Source organism: Agelaius phoeniceus, chromosome 12 (genome assembly GCF_051311805.1).
Source record: "Agelaius phoeniceus isolate bAgePho1 chromosome 12, bAgePho1.hap1, whole genome shotgun sequence".
In the NCBI taxonomy this organism is placed as follows: Eukaryota; Metazoa; Chordata; class Aves; order Passeriformes; family Icteridae; genus Agelaius; species Agelaius phoeniceus.
Window position 1 is genome coordinate 12,693,353 of NC_135276.1, and position 27,573 is coordinate 12,720,925.

The 27,573-nt window shown below is 39.6% G+C and overlaps 1 protein-coding gene across 1 annotated transcript in view; it reads left to right on the plus strand.

Moving 5' to 3' along the window:
- Positions 1-708: 708 nt before the first annotated feature.
- MMP2 (matrix metallopeptidase 2) overlaps positions 709-27,573 on the plus strand; it is a 28,553-nt gene continuing 1,688 nt past the window's right edge. The window contains exons 1-11 of the mRNA XM_054640814.2: positions 709-1,037; positions 4,478-4,704; positions 6,123-6,271; positions 8,428-8,556; positions 9,283-9,456; positions 14,223-14,396; positions 16,061-16,234; positions 17,281-17,436; positions 19,221-19,368; positions 22,899-23,035; positions 24,788-24,947. Of these exons, the coding sequence (XP_054496789.2) occupies positions 894-1,037; positions 4,478-4,704; positions 6,123-6,271; positions 8,428-8,556; positions 9,283-9,456; positions 14,223-14,396; positions 16,061-16,234; positions 17,281-17,436; positions 19,221-19,368; positions 22,899-23,035; positions 24,788-24,947 (1,772 nt within the window). The 5' untranslated portion in view covers positions 709-893. The remainder of the gene's footprint in view (positions 1,038-4,477; positions 4,705-6,122; positions 6,272-8,427; positions 8,557-9,282; positions 9,457-14,222; positions 14,397-16,060; positions 16,235-17,280; positions 17,437-19,220; positions 19,369-22,898; positions 23,036-24,787; positions 24,948-27,573) is intronic.

Consider the following 27,573-nt stretch of genomic DNA (forward strand, 5'->3'; position numbering starts at 1 on the left):
GCACCAGGCGCTCAAACTCCCATTACAAGCAAACACTGAATTTTGTACAGATTCCCTGACATCCTTTATTTCTGTTCATTTCTGTTGCTGAATCTGCCTAATTATATTTTACCCTATAGGGGTAAGGTGATACCTGCTGGTGACAAAGCCCAAAGCTGGTTCTGGACCCAACCAGCCACAATGATCTTCCTGAGAGCCCTGCAGGTTGTGCAGAGAGCAGGCAGGGAGCGAGGCTCACAGGGAGCACGGTGAGCCCTGAGTACAGACCCACCCTCTGTGCAGCCTCAGCTGCACTGCCCTGTGCAGGGTCTGTCTCAAAATCCATCATCAAAATGTTTGCTGTAAAGTACTGTGTGGGAGCATAATCACACATGACTAAAATATATCATTATATCTATGCCAAAAAATAGGCTAAAAAATAGTAAAAAATGCTTAGCCAGGAAAATAATGCTTAGTAATTTATTTCTCTTTTCCTTTTTTTTAAATTTAAAATATATGTGAGATACCTTGTCTTCAAGATTAAGTCAGGTTTTGTTTTTTCCTCTTCTATGGCATAAATAAATACTTTCATATATGCAAATGAGGAGAAAATGTGGCCTCTTTTAGCAATAGGAACGATCTGCCTGTTGCTACCTTAAAATCACAGCAATCACATCTGGTAACTGCCCTTTTCTCATGTTTCCACTAGTTTTCAGACTTCCTCTTGTGGTAGCTTGAGACTGCGCATCTGGATGTTTTAAACATACAAAGGAACTGCTGGAGCAAGCAAAAGGGAGCACGGTGCTCAGAGTCAAGATGTGCAGATAAGCAACTGGTGCACTTTGCAGCTAAAGTAACGGAGGGACGGTGGGGAAAAGCTTTTTTCCAAAGAGGAGAGCACAAGTTTAGGCAGAATGAAGACTCACATTGGCCGTGGCTTCGTTTTTAAAGTACTATTCGTCCAAGTTTATCTTTTTAACAGAACTTTAGCCGCGCCGTCACCAATCATTAAGTTTCCTGGAGACAGCACTCCCAAAACAGACAAAGAGCTAGCAGTGGTAAGTTGTTGGTTTCATCTTTGCTTTGGATTTCTATTGTTGTTTCATAAGCAGATGTTTCTTTCTTGATTCAGCTGAGGCTAAGGAATGACTGTGGCATTCTTTCCCTGGAGTCTCTGGAAGTGCTAGCTGGCTAGCAAAGGTATCAGCTTTCAAAAGTTAAAACTGGAGCCAAGTAATGTTTCCTCTCTTAAAATTTTTTAAGCCAGCAAAGAAAGTCGGTTTTTTGTTGTTTTTTTTCCCTTAAGTCTCAAGGTACAAAATATATTCATGAAATCATCATGACTATAATCAAAATATTGCAATGGTAAGAGGGGAGAAGGGCAAATAAGAGACATCTAATTTTTTTACTTAAATCAAGTAGAAGTGGAGGCAGTCGAGACTCCCTTAATGTATATACAGCTTTCAGAAGTGTGTTTTCCAGAATGTTTACTGTGGGTTGCATAAACACTACTTTAAGGGACACTACAACTGAAAGCTGGCTCAAATTTCAGAAGCCATTGTGACTGGTTTTGACTTTGGAAAACAATCTCACCAAGGTTTAAAGAATTTTTTTTCCCAAATCCAATCTGGAACAAAAAAAGGAGTTTGTATTTCTGTATATTAGCAAATTATAGCTCTAACTCTACAGCATTTTATTCTAACATTTTTTTAGCCCTGTGGACATTCATAAAAGTGACATTATGGGGAAGTCCATTTAAAGTGAGATTGAGATGGATTATCCTTATTTTAGCATGTAAATTATAGATAAATTATAGACTAATTATTTCTCTTCTTCAGCAGTAAATCCATTTTAAGGAGGATTGAGATAAATTATTCTTATTTTGGGACATAGAGACTGGAAAGTTGGTCACTTTTCTTTAGGAGTTTGTGTGCATCTTGGGAGAGCTTGCCAGGTTAAGAAGGTCTGGGGGAAGGTACAGAGAGAATTTCCAGTTGGGAGCTGTGTCAGAAAGTTTAGGAAAAACAGACAAACTGACCCAAATAGGGCATTCTTCAGCAGTTAACAAAACAAATGCACCCAAGGTTTTGCCTTAGCAGCACAGTAGCCAAGAGCTGGGGGCAGGGGCAGTGCATTTGGGAGAGGAGAGTGGGGTCCCACGTGTCTAAGAGCAATTTAACCTCTCTAAGAGAATCTGTTTTCTTTGACACAGCCAGGCTTTTATTTGATAACTGCGATCCACATCTCCCCTCATCTCTGTTTCTTTCAAACAACCTATTTATTATGTGTACTCAGAGGAAAATTACAAGCTGCTTTAACACTGCAGTCCTTCTTTGTCTTTCTTGGGCAATGCTAACTGGCTGCCTTTCCTCACGCCCTCCATCAGGACAGCCCCAACACTCAGCATCAGAACACAAATTGCTATGTTGCAGCTGGACCCTGTTTCATTAATGGGCTGGATCAAAATTCCAGATCACCACAGCTCCCTGCTGACTCTGAGGAAACTGCATTTCACAGCCTAGGCCAAGATGTGGTTTGCATAGACATTACATTTTCTTTAGGATTCTCTCCTCATAGAACAGCTGATCTTGGTCATTTCTCATCTTCAATAAAATCTCCATTTTAGGAAAAACTAAAAGGGGTTGGTTAGCTTTTTATTTAGAATCCTATCAAGTAAAATTCTTCACCATGGCTCAGTTTAAAGTTTTGATTGTATAGCTTGCTCCCAAACCTAAAATGGCAAGAGCAGCAGCCTGGTTCCTCAGTCAGTCCTGACGTGCAGTCTGCATCACACCAGGTACATCATTGGGGGATGCAAGCAGAAGCATAAGAAAACCCATCAAACTACATGAAATGAAAATTGGGATAGGAACCAAACTGGCTTATTTGATTATGCTCTCAATGCATTTCACATAATTTCCACCAGGCCCCATTAACTATGTGTGGAGAGCAGCTCAGTGGAAGCAAAGATGAAGCCACTGTGTGTCCTTTATTTGCCAGTCCCCACTGAAGAAATAGCACATCAGAGGTTACAAAAATCACAAAAACTAGCCACAGTCTGTGCTCAGTCGTGATGGATGGAGGACCTTCTGAAGGAAATGGTGTAACATCTTGATTAAATCCTTTTCTGAGTAATCCCTGAACCGTTTCCTATGCTGGGCAGATGAGGTTGGCCTGGACTTTGAGGAGGGTGGTGAAAGCTAGGCTTGACCAACTGCAGTTACCAAATATCCTCTGCTTTATTTTGCCGGTGTTGTGGTTTTATTCCCAGTCTCCTGGGTGAACTTAAGCAATTAATTAGACACATGAAACAAGGTTTCTCTTGGGAATACTTGGTGGCAGAAGAACTTAAATGTGCAGTCATTTCATCAGGCTTCTTGTAATCCTGAGTTTGAAATAGTTCTCCCTGATATTCCTCGTCTATTTTTGGCAAATGTACCTTTACCTCATTCAGGTGTTTTCTTCCCTTGGACTCGTAGTTAATATCTGGGCTACAATACCTGAAGGGTGTTTTTCCTCAGCTGCAGACTGTTTTTACTGGGAAGATCAGTAACTTGCAACCTTCCAGTCTCACAGCACCATTGGCCAGGGCATCCCTCAGCTCTGTGCAGTGCCAAGCACCCATGTGGGTGCACTTTGGGAATACCTGCCTTTTCACATGGCCGTAGCTTCTCTTTCATAGAGGGGCATAAAACACTGTAAACCCATCCTTAAGAGAAGGGGAGAAGACTTTTGTGGGTGTTATTTTAAGAGATGAAATTAATGTGATTTGTGCCATCTTTTGGGTCCCTTATGACCACTCTTTTTTTAATGTGAAAGAATTTTGTGAACTGCCACCACAGCTGTATCAGAAGCATCAGTCTGGCCATAATGTACTGGAGCATTCAATGGAATTTTAAGTATGCAAATATTGATTGGCTGCAGTGTCCAAGAAACTGAGATGTTACCAAATACTTTCTTCCTCAGGTCTTTGCAATGTCTGAGTCAAAAGCAAATACATCCAACACTCAAACAACTCTGTTGGTTTGAGTAAAGAATGGGGTTTTTCTTTGCAATCAGTGTGGTCTCATTTGTGGGGTTGCTTTGATTTCTTGAGAAGTTTCTCAATAATGCAGAATCTTCCAAGAAAACATTGCACAAAGTCTAAAACTGTAAGCAGATTTATATATAATAAAGAAACAAAAAAAAAGACAAACCCATTTTTACTTTGCAGTTCTACATTACAGCTCTATGCTCTAATAAGTAAAAGCAATTCATTAAGTAAAGATGATAGCTAAGAATGGAAATGATTGTTTAATTTGCAACATCATGTGATCAAGGATGCTTTGTGTCAATTAAGATTCTGCTGATCCCTCACTTACTAGTAATTGTAATTTTTAAAAGAAAACTTGCAAATTACAGAAGGAAAGCTAACATGGAATTATAGTACTTATTTATAATGATTAACTATTTATTTTATGAATTTTAAAGTCTTTGTTCTGTGCTTTTTTTTCCCAAGCAATACCTGAATAAATACTATGGCTGCCCAAAAGACAGTTGCAATTTATTTGTCCTGAAAGATACCCTGAAGAAAATGCAGAAATTTTTTGGGCTGCCTGAAACAGGAGATCTGGATCAAAATACTATTGAGACAATGAAGAAACCCCGCTGTGGTAACCCTGATGTAGCCAATTACAACTTCTTTGCAAGAAAGCCAAAATGGGAAAAGAATCATATAACATACAGGTACAGACTGGTAATGGTGGGGTCTGTTCACACATACCCATAGCACTTCCAAGAAATAAAGAAGGCACTTAGAAATGCAGTAGCTGTTCAGGGGGCTAGACAAGAGTCCTTGAGTTAGAACCCCCTGGTGTTTGGATAACCACCAAATGCTCTAACAAATACCTCTGTTGTTTCAAATTGTAATATTAACATTCCGGTTCTGGTTGAAACTGAAGAGGTTTTGGGTTTACTCTTTGCTCTGCAGAGAGCATCCAAGGGAGCTGGAGCAGGAGCATCTCACCTGCCCATCTGCTCCAGGAGGACCAAATACTCATTGATTGCAGAGGCCAAACTCCTCTTCATTTTGCAGTCCTAAAAACGAGACGATTAAATAAATTTTAAAATCAAACAACTGTATTTCAGACACATACAAACATGAGTTACATCAAGTAACAAGTTCCAACTATTGCAATAAGTTTGCCATATTCTAATTTCATCTTCTTCTGATGAGTTAGGGACCAATACAGCCCTCATTGTGGTAAAAAACTCATTACCTTAGGTGGCCCATGGGCAAACATCTACCACCAATGAGAAAAACCAGCAGATTTGTTGCAGCTGCTTGACTTAGTCTGCTGTTCCCTCACAAGTTTGGATTCAAAGCATTCCTTGGGCTGCACCTAACCTAATAATGACTGAAAAAACCCGTGGTAGCTCTCACAGCCCCTGCTTGCGGATGTGTTTCCTCCGAATCTTCCTCATCCTCCTTAGGCACAAAGTAGTTTCTCTCACTATGCACATTGCCTGTGCTGCAAAGAATGGGAAACTTGTCTTTACATGGAATATAACAGGTTATAATATAAGGCACTAAGTCCAATTAAAACATACAAAGAAGAAGAAAGCAGCACACTTAAGAGTTTGTCCCTTTCTCAGGTCGGGCCTACAGCTTTGTCTTACATGCTTTTTCCTCCTATTTCCCCATGTATTTTATTGCCATGTACCCCACATACAGATAAAGGATTAGCATTCCACGGGGATTAAACAATATATGGATAGCAGCAAAGGTGAGGGAGAAGGGCTGCTTTTCTGTTCTGATTAAAGAGCAAAACAATTCACACTTGAAACTTTCAGAATGTTACTGAGCTCCTTTCCTGGTCTCAGTGCTGATGCAAAACCCAGAATGTTTTGTGCAAGGCCCACTGCCATCCAGGCTTTACAGCCTCTGGGTTTATAATTTTCTTCTTGCTGCTGAGTCAATTCCAAAAGAAAATAAACAGTAAGTGCCACATCTAAACTCATCTCGGAATCAAAGGGAGGTGTTTGGGTCTCAGTGTTACCTCTCAGCTGGTTTCACTGCTGAGCCTCCTCAGTGTGCTGAGCAGCAAACAGCTAACAGAGGGAGGATGTTTGTGTGTTACTTCACTGTTCCTTTTACCTCCAAGGATTATAGGCTACACCCCGGATTTGGACCCTGAGACAGTAGATGATGCCTTTGCTCGAGCCTTTCAAGTCTGGAGTGATGTCACACCGCTGAGATTTAACCGGATACACGATGGAGAAGCAGACATTATGATTAATTTTGGTCGATGGGGTATATTTTTCTATTTTTACTTATGTTTTTGGTTTTATTCCTGTCATTAATCCTCAGTTTAGAATGATCCACCCTCAATAAGTAGCACCCATGAGCTTTTCTGGCAGGCCTTGTCCTAGTTCACACTTGGCTCATATAAGCTAAGATCTAATTCCACTAAGACTTTTTCTTATACATTAGAAAGAGAGAAGTATTTATACAATATACTTACACTATATTTATCTTTCCAAAAGAGAATTGCTAGGGGCAACATTTTATTTTTAAATTTACAAATCAGAAATAGAACTGAGACATATTGGTATAGATCTTCAGATGGTGTGAGCTGGCTTCCTGCCACAGAAGAGAATGGAATGCCATCATACCATTTATTTATAGCTCTGTATATCTGTAGTTATAGTTCTGTATATCTGTTTTCCAGTGACAGTGGTGAGGGTTCTAACATATTAGAGCTTAAAAAATGGATTTTTGCATTCCAATTTTGACTCTATAGCTGGTTTCCATTCTCTTATCATGGCAGAATGTAAGCTTTCAATGCATTCTTTGATCTTGAAGAACTTAAAATACTATAAGCTGAACTATGGTTTGAGTACAGCTGATGATGGGTGACATGATTCATTTTCATTGTGCATGTCTTCTCAATTAATTTTGGTTTCCCTTGAAAAAATTTTTATGGCTTTTCAGTGTAAACATGGGACATTTAACTTCTTCTGGATAGTCACAGAATTTTTAATACTAATGAAGATACTTCTGCAGCCAATTTCTTGGGAGGTAGACTTTGGAAGTTAAGTGAACAGTTCAAAGAACAACTGAGCTCTTTGTAAAAGCTTTCATTTCAAGCTGGTTTTCTTTGCTTTAGCTACTGATGAGTTGACCTCAAAAGCTGCAGAGATTCTGTACACTCAGGACTTCAGATCCTCATCCAGACTGGCTTGGTTTGCAAAAAAAAAAAAAAAAAAAAAAAGTCTACAAAAGCAGAAGTGTTTCTGCTGGTTTTAGTACTTGGCTATAGCCAGCTAAGAAACTGTGGGCAAAGAGCTCCTTCCACATTCACTCATTGCTATCACTTTATTGCAGGTCAGATTCATAGGGGCTGAGACATCCATGAGGTTTCTTCATTTTTAACCCTTCTCTTAAGTAAAGGCTCTACTTTGAAATAAATGGGAGGTGCAGCACCTAATATAGGTCAAAATCCTGTACTTCACAAGAGACACACAGGTCTCCTGAAGGGAATTAACTGAGCTAGTATTAGGAGTGACACCAGCCTGAAATCAGTGTAACAGAGGAGAGAATCAGGCCTGTGTATTTAGGGCTTCTGTTAAATGCCAAGACATCAGACCAAAAGCCCAGAAATGATGCAAGTGGAGATGCTGGCAGCCAGCTTTGATGCACAGGTCAGTGTGGTGGGAGAGCTATGAATACCAGGGCTATGCCTGTGCCAGCCTCCTTTCCCACAAGTGGTGAACTTCCAAGAAAATCCTTCAGTGTAATATCAGCAGAGCTGCTTAACCTGCTGCTGCCCTGTGAGCTGCTGAGTCCTGGAGTGCTTGGAGTGAAGGAGGAGCAGGCTCCTTCAGGGCTCAGAGCAGCAGGAGCAAGCTGGTTTTACAGAGCCCACTGCTGAGACTGCCAGCTGTGCCTTCCTGCTGGGGCACTGAGTACCCTGCACAAAGGAGAGGGCACAGCAACCTCAGCTGCAGCAGAGAAGAGCAGCCTGCAAAGTGAAATCTGCCTTCACTTTCCAATCTCTGTGTTGGAGAGTGGCAGGAACTACCTGAAAATATCCCTCATACACAATTTTTAAGTTACAACTCCTTATCAGCTCCCACCAAGAAACAGCACTGTGTGTGCAGTCATACGTCTCAGGTACTACACTTCACTGTTCTTCACAATTTTTGATTTCTTTCCACCACACTTAGGAGATATAAAACACCATCCTGTGACAGCTGCAGTGCTGACACTTCATGTTCTTTGTAAGAACTGGCTGCTTCTCTTCTGGATCAGTCTTGCTAGCACAACCCAAACCAGTAAATTCACTCACTAAAGTATTCTGCTGCTGTCTTGGATGGGAAAGGACACATGAAAGGACACATCATTCATGTATGGACTCTGCCTGAGATCATTAGAAACTGCTCTTTTTTGTCTGCTCACTCCTGCAGAGCATGGTGATGGCTATCCCTTTGATGGCAAAGATGGGCTCCTGGCTCATGCCTTTGCACCAGGACCAGGAATTGGAGGAGACTCCCATTTTGATGATGATGAGCTGTGGACTCTTGGGGAGGGACAAGGTACCAGACTTTTTCATGTTTCAGAACATATGGCCTGCTGGCTGCTCTATTTTAATGCTGCATTAAATGCTTTCTTTGACTGTCAGTAAATATTAGGAGGTGAAAATTCATTTACATAATTTAAAAATTCTGCCATTAAAAAAATGCTATCCATAAGTAACTTATCTATGCATTAGTGCATATTCCAGCACCAATACTGTATTCATAAATCTCCATGTGACACACTGAAATAAACCCCAGGATCTGGGTGTGTCTGTGTTTCCACCCTGTCCCCTCTGCTACAGCAAATGTCATGCAAGCCCCATTGGAAATACCAAAGTGGTTTATGAGGCACAAGGCATGTTCAGCTCATGTTCAGCTGCTGCCTGGAACCTTTGAAACTATACTGAACATTTTAGACCATATTACTTAAGAAACTAAATTACTAAATATATTAACAGCACCTTTTTAACTTTGCCTTGCCATAGTAACAACACATATATTTTTCTGGGCTGATTCTAACACTTCACCATGAGTAATATCCATGGAATTATTTTAAAATTACCAGTTTATATTTCAGCTATGATCATCTTGCCAATAGAGAGACCAGCAGCATATTGAATTTCAAAGTGAAAATTCAGACTGCATTTCTATATCAGTACCTTCCAGGAAAAGAAGATGCCCAGAAACTGTATTTTTTGTATCAGTGGGTGGCTAATTTCACCACTGCATTTGTTCTCCTTATAGTGGTCAGAGTGAAGTATGGAAATGCAGATGGTGAATATTGCAAATTTCCCTTCTGGTTCAATGGCAAGGAGTACAACAGCTGCACAGATGCAGGACGCAGTGATGGATTCCTCTGGTGCTCCACAACCCAAGACTTCGATGCAGATGGGAAATATGGATTTTGTCCCCATGAGTGTGAGTAGACAATGATTCTACTGGTTTTTTCCTGGTAAACTGTTCCCTTTTTCTTTGCTCATCCACTTCTTCTTGTGCTTTTCCCACTTCTTTCCCTTTCAGATAAAGGAATGAATGTCTTTCAGAATGGTTTTTTTTCAGAATGTCTTTCTAATGTTTTAGAAGTTTTCATGGACTGTACTTCATTTCTACCTTTTTGGAATTTGAACAGAACTCTCTTTCACAAGAATTTTATTTCATATTTGGAAAGATTAATTTGCAGATTAGACAAAATGCATAATGTCATCATGTAGCCATAACTTTTTAAAATTTTTTAAGTATACAAGATTATCATTATCTTTCAAATGTATTTATGACAATATGTTTCCTGTTAAAACAACAGGAACACATATTTCTGTGTTTGAAAATCTTGATGAGTCTTTACAGCTTGAGGATATAGCATTTCAGACAATTTATTGGTATGAGTGTAAATTTCAGCTCCTGTACATCACACAGGAAACCTTTAGAGAAGCAATAAAGTATAATTGGCTGTAGCCCACTGAGATAATTTATCAGCAGTGAGAAGAGCAGAGATGGTAAGGTGCTTTCAGCCACTTGTTCCACCTCCTGTTTCCTAGCTCCTAGCACATATATAACAGCCATTCCCAGTACTGCAGTTTCCACATTCATTTTTTTCCCTTTGTACATAACCAACTATTAGCCCTAGGGAGGGTTTCATCAATCTTTACCTTTCATATCAAGCCCTGGGTCACTAAAACTCCTGCCTACTACCCCTGGGTCATAACAAATAGGAGAGTCTTGGAAGAGAACAAACCAGAAAGCAATGGTGCTTTTTTCCAGATTCGTGCTAATCCTGCTTGAAACAATAGTACTAAACTTACAATATTATGGCTACATGCAGTCAGTACAAGGAAAGAGAATGCAGATGGCTGAAAGAAAATTAGTGATGCCTTAAACTAACAACACATGTTCAGGGGTTTGCCAGCCCAAGAGTGCTCAGGTAGAGCCCAACATGTCCCAGCACACAAGTTCTGTCACACATGTACCTGTATTAATATGTATATGTCTGAAAAGAAATGCATTTTTCAAAAGTTTGCAGGTATGTGTACATAGAAAAAATTCAAAACAGGGTTCTCCGGAATCCTGTTGTAGTCAAACACTAAATGTGTTCCTGCTTGACAAATTTTTGGGCTTTTTCAAGCAGGACCATACAGTTTCAAATACAAGATTATGTATTTTCTGCATCAGGATGGTGGTGGTTTCCAAAGACAATCTGTTCTAGAACATATCATTCTTCTAGCCCTAATGTGATAAAAAGTTATTCTTTAATTTCAAAACCCCTAATTACCTGTTATAAGTCACATTTAGAGCAGGGATCTACCCTGGTGACAGCTATTTATACAGCTATAGAGGATGAACAAGCAGGAGTATGAACTTTATACAGACTGCAATTAATTTTTTTAAAAGTTATTTTTAGTGGTATGACTTTCAGGATATTTACTTCAGCACGCTATAAGTGTGCACATGCACATAACTGCACAATAATTTTTTTTTTTTTTTGTGAAACTTTCATCTCCTTCATTTCCCACCTTTCCCCAAACCTCCTCTTCCTCAGGTTAATTCTTTCAGCCAGAAAAGATAAAAATTTGGCTCATTTCTTTAAAATACTGCAAGCACTCAGATGCAGTCAGAAGGAAGCCCAGATTATAGGCAGCTGAAGAAATGGAAATCCACATAGCCTGACTCATACACCTTTGTAACATCCTAAAGTCATGCAAGGCTGAAAATGTGAGCAGTGAAGCCCTGTCAGAGAGGGCTGGTTCTGAAAGTGAAGTTCCTGGAAATGCCAGTGTCAAGGTTTCTGAAATGGAACAGAAGGGTTTCAGCCTTTTGTTTCTGATGTAATTGTTTTGCAAGACCCATGAACAGTTATGCACAGATGTTTCTTGTTAAATGCAGAGTGGCATTGTTCACTCATTATTCCAAGGCACCATTTGCTAAACCCCATCTAATACATTCAGATAGGGGAGGATTTACATCAGACACTCTGTGCTGGGGGCAGCATTCCTGGTGTTGGCCTTTGTTTCTCTCATGCTTAACTCACTGAAGTTAGTTTCAATTCTTCTCATTATAGAGCCACAGTGCATCTTCACTGCTATGGTGCTGCACCAGGCTTCTCTAAAGTCAATCCCAGATCTGTACCCCAAATTTGTAAACTGATTGAACTGTAGTTTGTCAAAGCAAAAGGTAAAGCAGAAAGTTATCTACCTACTACACAAATCTTATACAGGTGTGCTGAACTTCTTTGGGATCAAGGGATCTTGATATCTCTCATTTCCAAACTCCACTGACACTGCAGGCAGTTTAGGCTCCTAACTTTGGTCCTCCAAGACCTAACAATCTGCTCTCTGCCTCACACTCACCCCAGCTCCTACAGGCTGCTGCCTGTCAGCTCTCCCTGGCAGAGCCCTCCTGGAGCTGCAGCCACCTCCACCTTGGATCAGTGCCACGGGGGTTTTAGCACCTTTCCAGCCTGAGGTTTCCTGACATCACAACGGGTTGATTTTTCTAGGAAGAGCTAAAAGTGAAGTTCACATATCAGTAATGCCCAGTCTGAATCTGCTCTCATGTCAGTGTATCTTCACCAGTTTTTAAATTGCTGAGCTTACCATGAGCAGAACAAGGCCCTTTAAGATCCCCTTACAAGTAAATTGCCCCTTTGTTTTGGGGAAACTGCCCCAGTCTCCAACTTTCATTAACATTAAAGTAATTTTATAGTAAGTAGGGGGGATTGAAAACTTAATAAACCATTGTTGTTACCATCATGATGTAGCCTCAAGCAAAATGAAAAACTGCATTCTGACTGTGACTCAGAAAGGCTGCATGCAAACTGAGACTGGCTTTCCATATGGTTTTTGCAACTTAGCCACATGTAAACCAATATAAAAAAGGCCATTAAAATGCAGAGTTTGCCAGACCTAGAGCTGGAAGCAGCTCATGGTAAATGAGTCATCTAAACAACTCAGTTTAACTTTGCTCTCCAATTCTATCATTACTTTAAAGAAATATATAAAGTCCTTCTCCAATCACAATAGCCACAGTCCTACTTAATGCACCTTTCCTATCTTAGTACAGCACCTGAGACAAAAACCAACATTTGCAGGTTGCTTTTTTGGGGAGCACAGTGTGTGCTGCAGACAGGACCCCGTCCATGCCCAGGACAAAGAAGGATAGAATCACTCTTGAAGGCAGAGCAGAAGAGTGTGAGCCAGGCCTGCAAAGCTCCAATCCTCTCATTAGTGGGACTGGAACTTCTATAACTTACTGCTTCATGTCCCTCATGCTGTGGCCAATTACTGCTTTAAGTGCAAAAGGCAAAATGCACCATCTGTGTCACAATATCCCACTGTCAGAAGCCTTTCCCAATCACCCTTAGGCCAGAAGAGGTCTGAGGGGTTTATTTGGTGTTACTCTAAAGAAGCACACACATAAACAATGCCTCTTCCCACTTATGCATCAGACTAAGCAAAAGCAAAGCCCCTCAGACCCCTCAAACACTGAGGCTGCAATGGCTGTTGAGTCATCAAAAACAGCACCAAAGTTAGAATTAACCTGCCAAGCTTCCCACATACATATTTGGATTTAAACTGGATGAGAGACAGGGGAAAAGGTGCCCTTGGACACCTTAAAAAGGCTAAATCGTGTAGTGCCCTTCTTAAAACTCCAGGGGAATTGGCATATGAATGCATGAAAGACTTTTCATCTCTGTTCAGGGCAAGGCCTGGAGCAGTTTGTTGCTTTCACAGTCTCCTCTCACCAGCACATGGCACAGCACATTGTCCTACCACAGAGGAGTCCCACTGATAGAGCAGCCAGGAGAAGACACAGTCAGATTCACAAGATGTCTGACACTCCAAGCTGCCTGCATTTTCATAGAATTCAATTTGAACACGCTTTTTTTTTTTAAACATCAGCATGTGAGATTGTATTTGTCTTCCTCTAGATATTCCAGGAAGTTTAGTAAAATCCTAAATCCAGTCCCAGAACTCAAGTTATTTTAATCTGAACCATTTTAATCCCTCATCCATGAGAAAGGTTTCTGGTTCTCAGGGTTGAGCCATGGGGCCTTGTTTGTGCATATGGACTGACAATAAACACTCTTCATCCCCTCCCCCAGAAGACCAATACAAAACCTTCAGGAGCACTGACCAAGCAAAGGACAGGAGAAGCCTCCAGTGTTCAGCTTTCTTGGACCAGTCATACTTGTCCTCTCCAGGTTCCCTATTGAGTGGCTGAGCAGGGATTCTCAGAAATGAGAAGCAAATATAGAGAAAAACTGACAGGTTATTATTCAATTTTACTGTACACCAGCATTTTGAGCAACTCTTCCCAAATCTGCCATTCCAGCCAACATCTCTGACAGAAGGCAAATGAATCAGCACAGAGCTCAGGAACATGAGTGACTTGCTCAGAACCCAGTTTCTAAGTGCTATTTTAAGAAGGAGTATCAAGTTTGTGTTATGAGTTTGTGCTGAGATCAATCAGTCATTCCCTTCTGCACACTTGTGAGGCTGTAACAGCCCTGGTCTCTCTTGCCAAGGCATTTCAGTGCTGGTGTAAAACAGAGGTTCTGAGTGTGAAGCACATCACATCTGATGGGTGTCCACTGTCTGTCCAGACCTGGGCACATTCCCACAGGCACACTGGGATTCCTTGTTGATACTGAGCTTTGTGTATTCACATTTTCCCTTCTCTTCTCCCTGCAGCACTTTTTACAATGGGTGGCAATGGTGATGGGCAGCCATGCAAGTTTCCCTTCAAATTCCAAGGCCAGTCCTACGAGCAGTGCACGACAGAAGGCAGGACAGACGGGTACCGATGGTGCGGGACCACTGAAGACTACGACAGAGATAAGAAATACGGATTCTGCCCAGAGACTGGTATGAGGAGCATTGCTTGCTTGTTCATTGTTTTAACAAGTCTCCTTTGGCACACTTTCACCAGAGCACACAAAAGTTGATGAGTTAAACAAAATTTCAGCAGAGGTGGCCAAGGATGTAACTGGAACAGGAGCAATCTGCTGGTGTATCACAGCACAGGTTTGTCAGGAACACAAATGGCAATGAACCTACAAATGCCTGGCTACCACTGCAGGATAATTACAAGCAGATTACAATTTGTTAATGGCCCTGGAAGGGACCATTCTCTTCTTCTCATGAGACAGAAGAAAGTATGAATATTATTTTAGCTTAATACTTACAATGTACACTTGTAAAAAGGAATCCTGTTTAGTACGTTAAACTTGTGTTAATAGATCTTTTCAGCAATTCAAAAAAGCCAAGTGAAATGGTTTAGCCATGAAAAGAAAGTTCAGCTTTCTTCACACTTTTTCATACTTCCTAACTTGAGTGTTACTATATAAAGGAACAAAAATTAATTTATAGTGTTGAATAGCTTGGCAGGTATTCATTTTGTGACACTAGAGCCATAAGTATAGAGATGAAGTGAACCATGGCAGCTCTAAAATCTCTGTCTTTTAACAGAGCCACTGGGAAGCTACATTCAAACCTACATGCATCCTTCTTTTTGATTTTTTGGGGTTTCTTGAAAATGGCCTTAGAAATACTTGTACCTGCACATAAAAGTATTATTTCTTATATACTACTGCCATATACTACATAGATGAGAACACAGGAAAATTTCTCAAGTTTCTGCAAACATAATGGATTAAAAAAAGTTATCCCCATTTAATACATCCTTTTCTTTAGAAAATGTTTAAAATCACATTATTTTCAACAGTATTCTGCTGTTTATTATAGTATATTAAATATTATATTTATATTATAGATTATATATATTGAATATAATATAATATAATATAATATAATATAATATAATATAATATAATATAATATAATATAATATAATATAATATAATATAATATAATATAATATAATATAATATGATGATATATAAAGCTTTTTCTTCAGTGGGACACCCTCCAGCCAGGTGGATATTCAACAGCTCTTTAACCTTTCTGACACTAACCCTACCTTCCACCTAAACACTCTAAAACACTTTAAAATAACACCAGGAATGAGCATTAAAAGATACTTGCTGCACAATCACCTTTCAAAGAAGATAAAGCAGAAAGTTATCCCACAATTCAAGCTGTACCATCACAATAACATTTGCAGAAAGTGTGTGGGAGCTGAAACTTCAGTGCAAATGTATTAGCCAGTCTCCTAAAAAATAAAGTGAATTTAAGTATTTTTATGTAGCCACATCTTTAGCATTTGTTGTTTTCTCCACAGATAGTCTTAGTAAAATGCGTAAGTTCAACTGCTGCTTTCCCAGAGCAGTGAACATGAGTCCAGGGCTCCTTCTCACCCCCACCAAAACTATTGGCAAGTCTATTGCAATCGCAACGTGTAGAATTTTTCCTTTTTAATTCTGTCAGGCAACTTTCAAATATTCCTTTTAACCTTACTCTTTTTATTTTTAGAAGGACCGCACTAGTTCTGCTTCCTTCCTGCTTTAGTGCAGTAAAGGATGTGCAAAAGGGACCCCCTTCTCACAGTGTTTTCCTGTCATTTTGCACAGCCATGTCAACAGTTGGTGGGAACTCCGAGGGCGCTCCCTGTGTGTTCCCCTTCATCTTCCTGGGGAACAAGTACGAGTCGTGCACGAGCGCGGGGCGCAGCGACGGCAAGCTCTGGTGCGCCTCCACCAGCAGCTACGACGACGACCGCAAGTGGGGCTTCTGTCCCGACCAAGGTGACACCTCCTGTCACAACACAGGGCTCGCTGGGCAGTGCCCATGGCAGCACCTCTGCAATCATGTCACGCTCATCGCTCCAGCATTTTGCTGAAATCTCAGCAAAATCCCTGGACTGAAGCGTGAGATGACAGCTAGAGTCACACCCAGAGCTTGTCTGAAATATTGAGATTTTCTAAAGCTATAGTGATTCAGGATCCTTCCAAAATACAAAACCATGAAATAAATTAATGAATAAATAGATTTTTTTCTCCACCAGTTTTTTCTTCTGAGGCTAAAAGCCACAAGTGCTATAGTATTTCACTAGTATGCAATAAATTATACACTGATACAAATTAGGAGCAAACACTAAATGTAAAAAATTAATACATTCGTGAGTGATATTGGGAAGGATGAAAAACATGTTCAAAAAGTGAGACAGTATAAAGTTTATGTGGTTAGTATCATTATTTAAAATTATTTTGGTTAATATTTGTCATAATTTAACAAGGGCAAAAGGCTTTTTACATCTTTACAAATAAATGCTAGACTTGGGGGGTTATTCTAGGAAGAAAGAAATGCGACAAATTTCAGAGACTGTTTGGGCATAATTGATAAAATCTCATTCTATGATATAAGGTTATTTCTAACCTAACAATATTTGGTACACCAGTACTGATTCAAAGTCTATTCTCAGAGGCACATATTTACAGACCTGTTTATCACTTACAAGCCATTTCATGGTGAAAAGCAAGATTTGATATCTAGATTGCAAGTACAATTCTTCTGTACCTAAAAGAGATGTCCAAAGTTATTTGCTACACTTCCTTTTCTCACACAAGTATTAAGGCTGTGCTCAGAGTCACTTGCATGGGAGACAGCAGCCAAGATCACCCACAAAGGAAGGTTTTAGAATCTCTCCAGTGAAATGTCATTATTGGCAATAGGTGTGACGTTCCCCATGGGAGGCTGTAAATATTAAGCTTTATTATTTATTGTGAATAACCTGTGTGGTGCAATTCTATTTAAATGCAAGCAGCTAACACTGTCCTCCTGTGTCATTCAGGGTACAGTCTCTTCTTGGTTGCTGCCCATGAGTTTGGCCATGCCATGGGATTAGAGCACTCCGAGGACCCGGGAGCTCTCATGGCCCCCATCTACACCTACACCAAGAACTTCCGGCTCTCTCAGGATGACATTAAAGGGATCCAGGAGCTGTATGGTAAAGTCCTCCCCCATCAGCAGAACTCTTCAGAAAATCAGCCAGCACAGGTTGAAATCTGGGACTCAGGATTTGCAGTAAATTACAAACAGCCCAATCCCACCAATGCCAGAAATATCCTCTGCTCCTTTCCCCCTGCTTTCTTCATATTACCAGGCCTCCTACTTCAATCAAATATCACAACTTCAGGATGACAGATCACTAAATTTACTGAATGAAAAGGAGCATGAAAAGAAAACACCCCATAAACAAAATTTTAGATAAAATCTTCTAGTGCCTTTACAGGGACAATGAAATGCCGTGTTTGTCTCTAGTTTGAAATACCTGAAATGGGTGGGCTTGGATGTTACTTTCTTTCAAAACTCTGAGCTTCCCAGATTGTGGCCCTCTGCAAGAGGGGAAGGACGTTGTTTCCTGTGTCCCAGCTTGGAAACAGCTCACATTGCCTTCCCACAATTCAAGCTATACCATCACAATAACATTTGCAGAAAGTGTGTGGGAGCTGAAACTTCAGTGCAAATGTATTAGGCAGACTCCTAAAGAAAAAATGAATTTAAGTATTTTTATGTAAGTATTTTTATCATTAGCATTTGTTGTTTTCTCCACAGATGGTCTTAGTAAAATGCATAAGTGGTATCATGATTAAGATTCCTTCCATGGATACATTTTCCACCTTGCAGAGGCACCAGTACACTACAGTCAATTAAGCAGTCATTGCCATATTCCATTTTTCTTTCTGTGCTTGTCACTTTTCTACTGAGAGATCTTTTTAACTGTGACTATATTCTACAGTATTCCCCACCTCAGAAATTTTAATAAGAATATGCCAAAAATATTATCACATGAGACAAAAATCTGATTTGAATCTTCATTATTCCTTGTTCTTAGCTGCTTTAATTAAGAATGGGAATTGAGACATGGTCAAGATTAAGTGAGATTTCTGAGCCCACACTGTGTATCTTTGATAAGAGTTCAGAACTTAACCCAGGTGTCTTAAAGCATGCTTCAAGATCCAAGATGAAACTATCTTTCTTCATCTTTCTAACTCATATAACCCTTTACAAACAGCTTTCCATGTAAAATAAGGATTCAAGAAAAACTTTTCTCGCTTTGTTATTATCACAAATCAACTACACTCAATTTTTTTCTCATACAGTAAATTAACCCAATGTCTGAGAAAAAGAGGCAAATGCCTCAAGCCAAATAATAATACCAAATAAAATAAACCAGATGGCAAAATGCATGCTCTGAAAAGCACACTTTGTTTCTTGGTGAGGGCAGAAAGATCATACAAATGGCTCAAAATGCAGCTTTGTAACTTGCCAAATATTGGCACTTCTTTAAAAAAGATAAATCCACTTTGACATCTTTCTCAGCTGAGCTGCACATAATTCTGAGTACAAGGACTTTGAAATCTTTATCTTTATTCTTTCCTTCTTTTTAGAAGCCAGCAAAATAAAAATTGTAATGTTCACTTCTGAACCCAGTATAGTCACTTGTAATTATCTCTCAGGTTAAACAGGCAGCTCAGCCCAGACAGACTCACACAGGTCCCACGTCTCAAATGAGGCCACAGAGAGGATAAAGGCAGGAGTGGAAGTCAAGGTTTCTTCAGCTCTGCTCAGCCACCCTTCTTCTGAAGAGTTCTCATTATCAGTTTTTCCTCCTTCAAGAACCCTCCCCAAATGATTGCCCTTTTAGAAACCATGGCAGCTCTTGTTCTCCACATAACCTGTGCAGCCCTTCATTTCCATGTGACAAAATGTCTCTGTTCACCATCACAGAGGTGTCACCTGATGTGGGGCCAGGACCAGGCCCAGGCCCAGGCCCACAGCCAACCCTTGGACCTGTCACTCCAGAGCTCTGCAAGCATGAAATTGTGTTTGATGGAGTAGCACAAATTAGAGGAGAAACGTTTTTCTTCAAAGACAGGTAAGTGAGATAAATTGCTTATCAAGAGAACCTCAAGTGAAGGAATCTGTGAGACCTATTCACCAAAATCTAGAAATTTGTTATCAGGCACAACATCCACCCTTTGTTTTGTGTGTTCAGAGATGGGTAAGTGTCCTGATCAACTCCTAAGGAAATAAAAATGGTTTCATTCAGGCTGAGTCCGAAGTCATTAAATAACAGCATTATGTGACTCATGGGTGCTGTAACAACACATCAAGGACACTGGTGATTGGGATAGGCCACATGTGTGCAAAGCCTCCAAGACAGAAGGCACCAAAGGCATTTTGGATGCAAAAGCAGGAACACTCCTCATAAAATGAGGTGGCAGCTCAGCTGCAGCTCCCCCTGCCTTTGCCAGAGCCTGTGTTGCCCAACTGCTCAGCAATGAAGAGCATCTCCTAAGGAGTATGGGACTTGGCAGCACCATTGTGAGAGACACTAAAGCTCCTTTCTCTAGCTCCTTTTTCAGCAAGATATATGAAGCATTTATTACTATGCTGCATGATTTAACTCTACTTACCAGCTTTCAGTAACAAAAAAAACAGGATTAGTTAGTTGATTTTTAAGGGTAAATACCATGATTCCATGTATTTCCCTTTAGATCAAATCTATATGATATCCAGCATAATGGTGCTTTAGGTTTGAAGTTGGACTTAATCTTTATCACAGGCTTTGTGTTTTAGCAATACAGAAATGGAATTTAAACTTTCTGCTAGTAAGAAGCCTCAATTGGTCTGTGGGGATCACCCTGATATCTTTTGTATTCTTTCTCTTGGCCCTGTCAGCAGCAGGCCATGACTCCAGTGATCCCTACTGGCAAGGAACATTCTTGCCTTGGCCACCAAATGGCCCCATAGTACCCACAGATCTGCCTCACACAAAGCCCCACAGCCCCATCCCAAGTTTGCCAAAAACAGCGCCCACTTTTGCTAATTTAGTCATCAGAGTGCTGAAGTATTCACCTGAGCTCAGAATGTTCAAAGGAAAAACATTCTCACAGCAGTAAAAGCCCTACCACGTTCCACACCATTCCCAGCTCCTGCTCGTCCTTTGCTCACTCGTGGCCCTGGGTTTTCAGCCAGACCTCCACCTTGCTTCTGCCCTTGCAAACCAGCAGTCACACACAGGAACAATGTAAAATCTATTCCTAAACCAGCAGAGCGATCCAATATTCTGTATAATCCCAACAAAATAGAAGTATTTTGCATTTAGACACAGTTGGTCTAAGAACTATGCAAATACCAAAACAATCTGTTCAGACTGGCTCAGCCTGCATGCAGCATGCAGCAAAAGCAGACAACTGTTGAATTGTTTTGCTCTGGGATGGCTTTGCCTGTCAGTCTTGCAGCTTTCCAAGTATCAGGCAAACAGCATTGTGACTCACTTTTGGAATTCAAGAAACAACTGTCTCTCATGTGTCGTGTGACTTTTATGATTCATGAAAATTACCAGAGAATCCAACTGTCACATGGCAAAGAGAGTAAATAGCAAAAAGGAGGTCAGAGATGATTAATTCTTTCCAAAAAAAAAAAAACCATTTCCCTCCCCACCTCAAATCAAGGAAAGGAAATTACCAGGAAATGGGAATTACAGGAATCATGGCTGTTAGGCATAGAGAACAGTTGAGCTTTTCTATTGGGCACAGAATGCCCAAAAACAGCATTTCCACAGAAGGTTTTATTCTGAGAGTGAACAAAAGTTCACACTTTTAAATTTATCATTTAAATTTATCTCTAAAAAAGACCCACTTTCAATAACTGCATATAAAAATCATCATCATCATCATTGCAAATACAGATTATGTTAAAATATGACGTAAATACCTAGTGTAACTAAATTATTAAATCTGTCTATAAACGTAATATTAAGATTTATTATGGATGAGTTAAAACATTTTATTATGTTCAAGCTGAAATGAGAAAGCCAAATAATAATTTCACCATTTCCTCAGTAAGATGTGTAGAAATATAAATACCTTCTACCCAATTCAAAAACAAAATAAAATTCATCTTTGACAAAGTTTCCCTTTCCAAAAGAAAATCTCACCAATTTAACAAGTCCCTTGAAATGTGTGGTTTATTAAAAACCTGGTGTTAAGTCTCTGTTGGCCCTGGAAACTTTGGAATTCATGCAGATAGCAATTACTGGAGCTGGTTCAGCCATAAATCAGATCCAAAGTGACTGAAAATTCTGTAACTTGGATTTTTAAAGGAACTGCTTTTATGAATGCTGTGCTATAAAGATTTTCTATATGAATTTTTGTTCCATATTATATTGGATCTTCTTTTCTGTCTAAAAAGAGATGCATGAAATGAACACTATTACCTATTACAGCATGCCACATGTGTTTTAACACTTTCAAGAGGAGTAATTAGCCAGATGGCTTATTCTTTGCCTCTTTTGTAAATGAAAATTAAGAGTCACGCTCAGAGATGTTTTTGTACATGTTAAAAATACACCTATGTATACAATATATGGATAGGGTAACATATTGCTACCTTCATTATTGATAAAAATACAGCAATTTGTTAAATTAATTTAGGACTGCTCCTCCAAATTTTAGACCAAAAAAATGCAGTTTAATATCCTGGGCTTCTCAAAGGTATAATTATTCTAGGGAGGAATGGCTAATACAATTTATACTCTGCAAAAAATTAAAATGCCAGTAGCACCTTGAGCTTCAGAAACATATGAATGGTAAAAGCAGTTTGACCTCAGAATTTAACGACTACAGCTTGGTGCAAGAGCAATTCCACCAACCTGCTGATTTTTCATTTTATGACCAAGTCAAAACTTTTGTTCTGTTGGGAAAAAAAGTTCTTCATTCTATGGAGGATGAAATAGCAGTGCCATTTTAAATACCAAAAGCCCTCAGCACAAAGCTTTGCCATTTAAAGATAATTAGAGCTTTTTAAAGCTTAAATCAAATTATCATCCTCCTTATACATAAAATAGCCAATAAATTACCCTTTGCATTTCTCTAATGAATGTTTTTAGTGCTAGCAGTTTCTTTTACAGCCAAACTCACTTCCAAGCACTATGATATACTGCTATTAAATTTGAACTTTTAGTCCCTACAGTAGTAATTGCAAGAGAGTTCATGGAATGCAAAACTCTGCTTTTGTTAAATGCTCATCCATCTGCTCCATCCACAGCACCAGGAGGGCTCTAACAGTTTAAATGCTGCGTAAATGAGTTTATTTGTATGCCCAAAGCACTTTATTTGTGCATTCAAAGCATAGGATAAATTTTGCCCCGATGCAAAAAAAGCAACAGGAACAATCAGCACAGCAATTTCACCTGCAGTCCAGCATGCAGCTTTTGGTGCAGCTCCTTTAGCAGCATAAACTCCAGATAAATGAGTTTGCTTTTCAGTCAGTGGAGAGAAGAGTTACGAGTGTGTGCATGTGTGTGTGCGTGCTCACGCGGCTGCGCCAGATGTGACGAGAAACAGATGTGCTGATGAATTAGTTCATTGTAAATCTTGTACAATTTTCTGTTCTGCTCAGATTCATGTGGAGGACTATAAACCCCCGAGGAAAACCCACAGGTCCTCTTCTTGTTGCTACATTCTGGCCTGATCTGCCAGAGAAAATTGATGCTGTCTATGAGGCCCCTCAGGACGAGAAGGCTGTGTTTTTCTCAGGTATTGGTTTTAAAGGCTATTTTTTTTTTACAGGTATGGGTTTTAAGTTTCAAAATGAAGTATCCATTTGTATAATGTACCTGGGACAGGGAACAGCCTGTCTAAGAGCCAGCAGAGCCAACAGGTTGGGTGACAGATCTCCCTATTTACAAGTTGAGGATTTTAGGACAAAAGCTGGATCTGAAAGACTCAAAACAGCATTCAGACTCCAGTACAACAAAAGGAGAACTATAATCACCTAAAAAGAGACATTCAACAATAAGCAAAACCAAACAAGAATCATTATTTAAAATGCAAAGCAACAACAACAGTGGGAGCTCTCTTTCCTCAGTCCCTGCTCTGTTTTTCTTGTTTCCTTCCATTTTAAGCTATTATCTCAGCACATGTTGGTTGAGAAGACTACATTTTTTTTTCCTCCTCATGCCTCTCCTTGTCTCCTGCCAAGGACTGACTTCCACTCTGGCTTCCAAGCATCTTCCTTGGTGGCTCATCAGGCAGAGGATACAGGCAAGCTGCCTCCATGGGAGAGGAGGAGGACAGGAAGCACTGCTCTGTCTGCCACATATGGCTCAGCTGCAGTGGCCAAATGAGCAGAGCTGTGAGACTGTTTTCAACATGAAGAACTGAGCCAGCAAAACCTAGGCTCCAGTATCTACTAAAAACATGACTAAACATCTCCAGTCATGTAAAAACCATATGGCAAAAGCTGCTGTACATTTTCTGTACAGGAGAGAAAAAAGTAATGATAATCTATTCCACATGGCTCAGAGGCCATTTGCTTTAGTTTACATAGATGGGGGAAAAAAACCTGAAAATTAGTCAGGCAAACCAAAACACTTCAAATATTGCATATATTATATATAATGCTATCACACCTACACCTCTCCTTTTCTTTATAAATTCCAGGAAAACTAACTTGCCTTTTTAAAGAAATAAATAAGAACTATCAAAAAACAAAGATTGGTTTGAAAATAACACAACTGTCTTAAAATACTTATAGTCCTTACTTATAATACTGGTTAGTCCCATCTTTTGCTCCTGAATAGTGAATCAATAACTTCCAAGAATCTCAAATGCTACACTTTACATTTTTCTCACATAAATACTTTACTTACTTTCCCACTACCACAAGATCAAAGAAATGTCCTTTCTTGAATAAATCTTTCCATGGCTTTCAGAGAATCCAGTGAGGCTATTTACTAAGCAAATTATAATTCCATGTAAAGAACATGGAAAATTACTACATAGTCCACTAGTACACATCTAGAGAGACATTAGATAATGTTGTGTGACAAAGGACAACAGGAACTCTGAGCAAAAACTTCTATTAACCACTCAATAAAACTGGCCAACAAAACAAATAAATGGTGAAAATGCGCTGCTGTATTTGAACATCAGGTGACCCTGCCTGGTTTCAATTTTCATCATACAAAAATTTCCCGTATAAACTACTTGTTTTAGCATATAACTCCAATGCACCAAGGCAGTGCCTGTCTCAAAGGTGCACCAGCTAAAAGGGAGGAAGGAAGAGAAATGAGGGGATGTCTTTTTCTGAGGCAAGGAGTATTTCAGTAGCAAAAGCAGTGGTAATCACAGCACACTTGGAATGCAATCATAAATGGTAAAATACAAGAAAGTCTAATGGTTCAGCTAGCACAATAAAAAGCCACATGGCAAAGCAAAAAAGAAGAAATACCCTTTTGTTACTATTAATAAATAGTTTTTGTTTGCTTTTTTTCCTCCCCTTCTTAGGAAACGAGTACTGGGTTTATTCAGCCAGCAACTTGGACAGGGGCTATCCAAAGAAGCTCAGCAGCCTGGGGCTGCCCCCTGATGTGCAGCGTGTGGATGCAGCCTTTAACTGGGGCAGGAACAAGAGGACATACATTTTTGCTGGAGACAGATACTGGAAGTAAGATGCACTGAGTGGTGGTGGGATGCTGTGAGCTGAGCTGTCTCCAGGGCTGAATGCACCCTGAGCTTCAGGAGGCAGGGACCAAACACAGGGCACATCCTCTGGGAATGCAGAACGAGGGCTGCCAGGACAGTGCTGACAGCAGGAAATGCTTCAGTACAGCAACAGGAAACTGGCATGTATTTGAGAAAATAACAGCCTCAAAAACAGCAATGGAAGAGAGTATCTGGGAGTGTCTGTCAGGCTGCCCACCACTAACAACTCATCCCTGTGCCCCCATGTACCAGCAACTGCCCCACATCAGTCCCTGGATCTTCAGAGGGGCAAGTTGTCCTTACTGTCAGCACAAAAATGCTGGGAGAAAACTCTACAAGGAATTCCTTAAAAATAAACTGAGCTCCAATCACTTGAATCCAAAGACTGACCAGATTGCCTAAGAAATTCTTTCACTAAGCCATCAGGTTTAGAGGCATTTAAAGGAAACAGCAGTGTGACTACCAAAACATGCTGGGGATGACTGTAAATCCTTTCAGCAGCTGATCTACCATCACTTACACCTTTGGTCTACTAATATAGTTGGCACTGAGGAAATCTGAACAAGCCATAAGTGTATCTGTAAGTACTTTGAGAAAAATCTTAGCTTGACTTCATTTGGACAGTCTCTCAATCCTTTTCATGTTTTCTGTGAAACTCAGGTGATCTGCTATCATGCTCTTACCTTATCATCTTAGATTAAGAAAGAATGTCCTTAAAAAGTCTCAAGGCTTTGGTAGAAATAAATATCCTACATTACACCTGAAGAGTCTACTAATTGTATGATTGTATTTAATAGAATTTCATTACCATAATTGCCAGGAAGATCTGGCACAAAAGACCATCTTAAAATCAGAGGAGAATATTTGTGAGTTACCTCTGTGGTGTCAAAATGGCATCAGAACAAAAGAGAGGCTCTGACTCCTGCAGTCACTGTCAGGGGCCTGTTCCAGGAACAGGACTTCACTTCAGGAATGCAGACATTACACAACAGGCTGAAAGTGGACCCATTCATTAACTGACAATTTAGAGGAAAGTTAAACATCAGAAATAACCACCAGAAATCTAAAAGATTCTCCAACCTTTAAGGGTTCATTCTGAGAGATGTTCTATATAACATATCAAAGGAAGTCTCAGTATAATTGAGTCCATTTTATGTGAATAATAATTTCATGTTATGATTAAACTGAATGACTTTATTTTGTCCTAATGGCTGTGGATTCCTGTAAGTAAATAAAGTACTCTTTCCATACCATTGCCACTTGATCATAATTTTCCATTACTTTGAGGACAGTAATTTTCTCCATTATCTTAAAAAAAAACAGTAAAAACTTAAAGAATGTTATTAATTCTTTAATGTCATATTGTAGAGACCATTTAAACACTTACAAGTCATTCTAATACAGCCATTTGCAACACTTCAGACTCCTACTAAAACCTACAGACTATGAGTTAAAAAGCTGCTGGTTTCCTCTGTACCAACTATTGTTTTGATTAACTGTACTGCAGGGCCTCCAAGTAATTCATCACTCCAATCACAGACAGTATTTCTATCAAAGTACCTTATCAAGTGCAGTCACTGCAGAATGCATAATTTATTGTTAAGGAAACAAAATAGGATTAAGTGATTTCTATCTGTGTAAAGAAGAAAGCAAGCAGTTGAAAAACATTTCAGAAAAAAAAATGCATCTCTGCTGAACAGACTCTATAACCCTTAAGTATGTGGCTGTTACATTTTATACAAGGATTCTGTCAGTGGAATCAAAATACTTACATACCATAGTCCTTCCTGTGTCATTATCACACTTACTTTAAATGGGGTTTTTGGAAGCCTTCTCTCTCCTTCATTCCAGCCACAAGCTATTTTAGTGTTATTATAACAAGACTGTTGAGCAGAGCAAGGTTTTGTGAGGGAGGGGAAAAGGAGCTGGCTCAGATTCCACAGCTGAAATTTTAAAGCTACCCAGCAAGGTATTAGATTTTCTTTAAATAGCCCAGGGAAAAAATAGTAAGGAATTTAAATGAATCAATTAAATTGATTTTGACCAACCTAGTGCTCATTATTACTGGTGTAATTTTGGATATATTCCAAGTATTTCCATAGAGCAATGAGGGAAAAGTAACCTGAGATACCTATGGACATGGATAAATAGAAATTGGGAACATAAGTGGTTTTCTCCCTCCAGTACTGTCAAAAGCAACCTCTCTGAAGTCTCCTGCTCCTGAGGAGGTGCTTGAGCACTTGAAGGGTCATTGAGGCCTCACATGCTGTACTTGAAGCCTGGTTCAAACTGTATTGCACATCACTGTGCTCAGGACACCTCCACACCTCCTGCTCGGCACTGATTCCCATCCAAATTACAGTTCTTGAAAGAACTTTCCTTAGAAAGTGTATTTTCAATTCAGCATTGCATTTTTGAAGGAAAGATGTAAAATTTCACAGGGTTTTAAAGGAATCAGTAATAATTATAATGAAATAGAAACCATGTTACAATCTCAGTTATTATATTTCTGTTTGTTTTATACAGTCACATTTGCTGAGGACACCCTAAAAAATTATATTACAATTTAACATTAAATGCAGATTTGT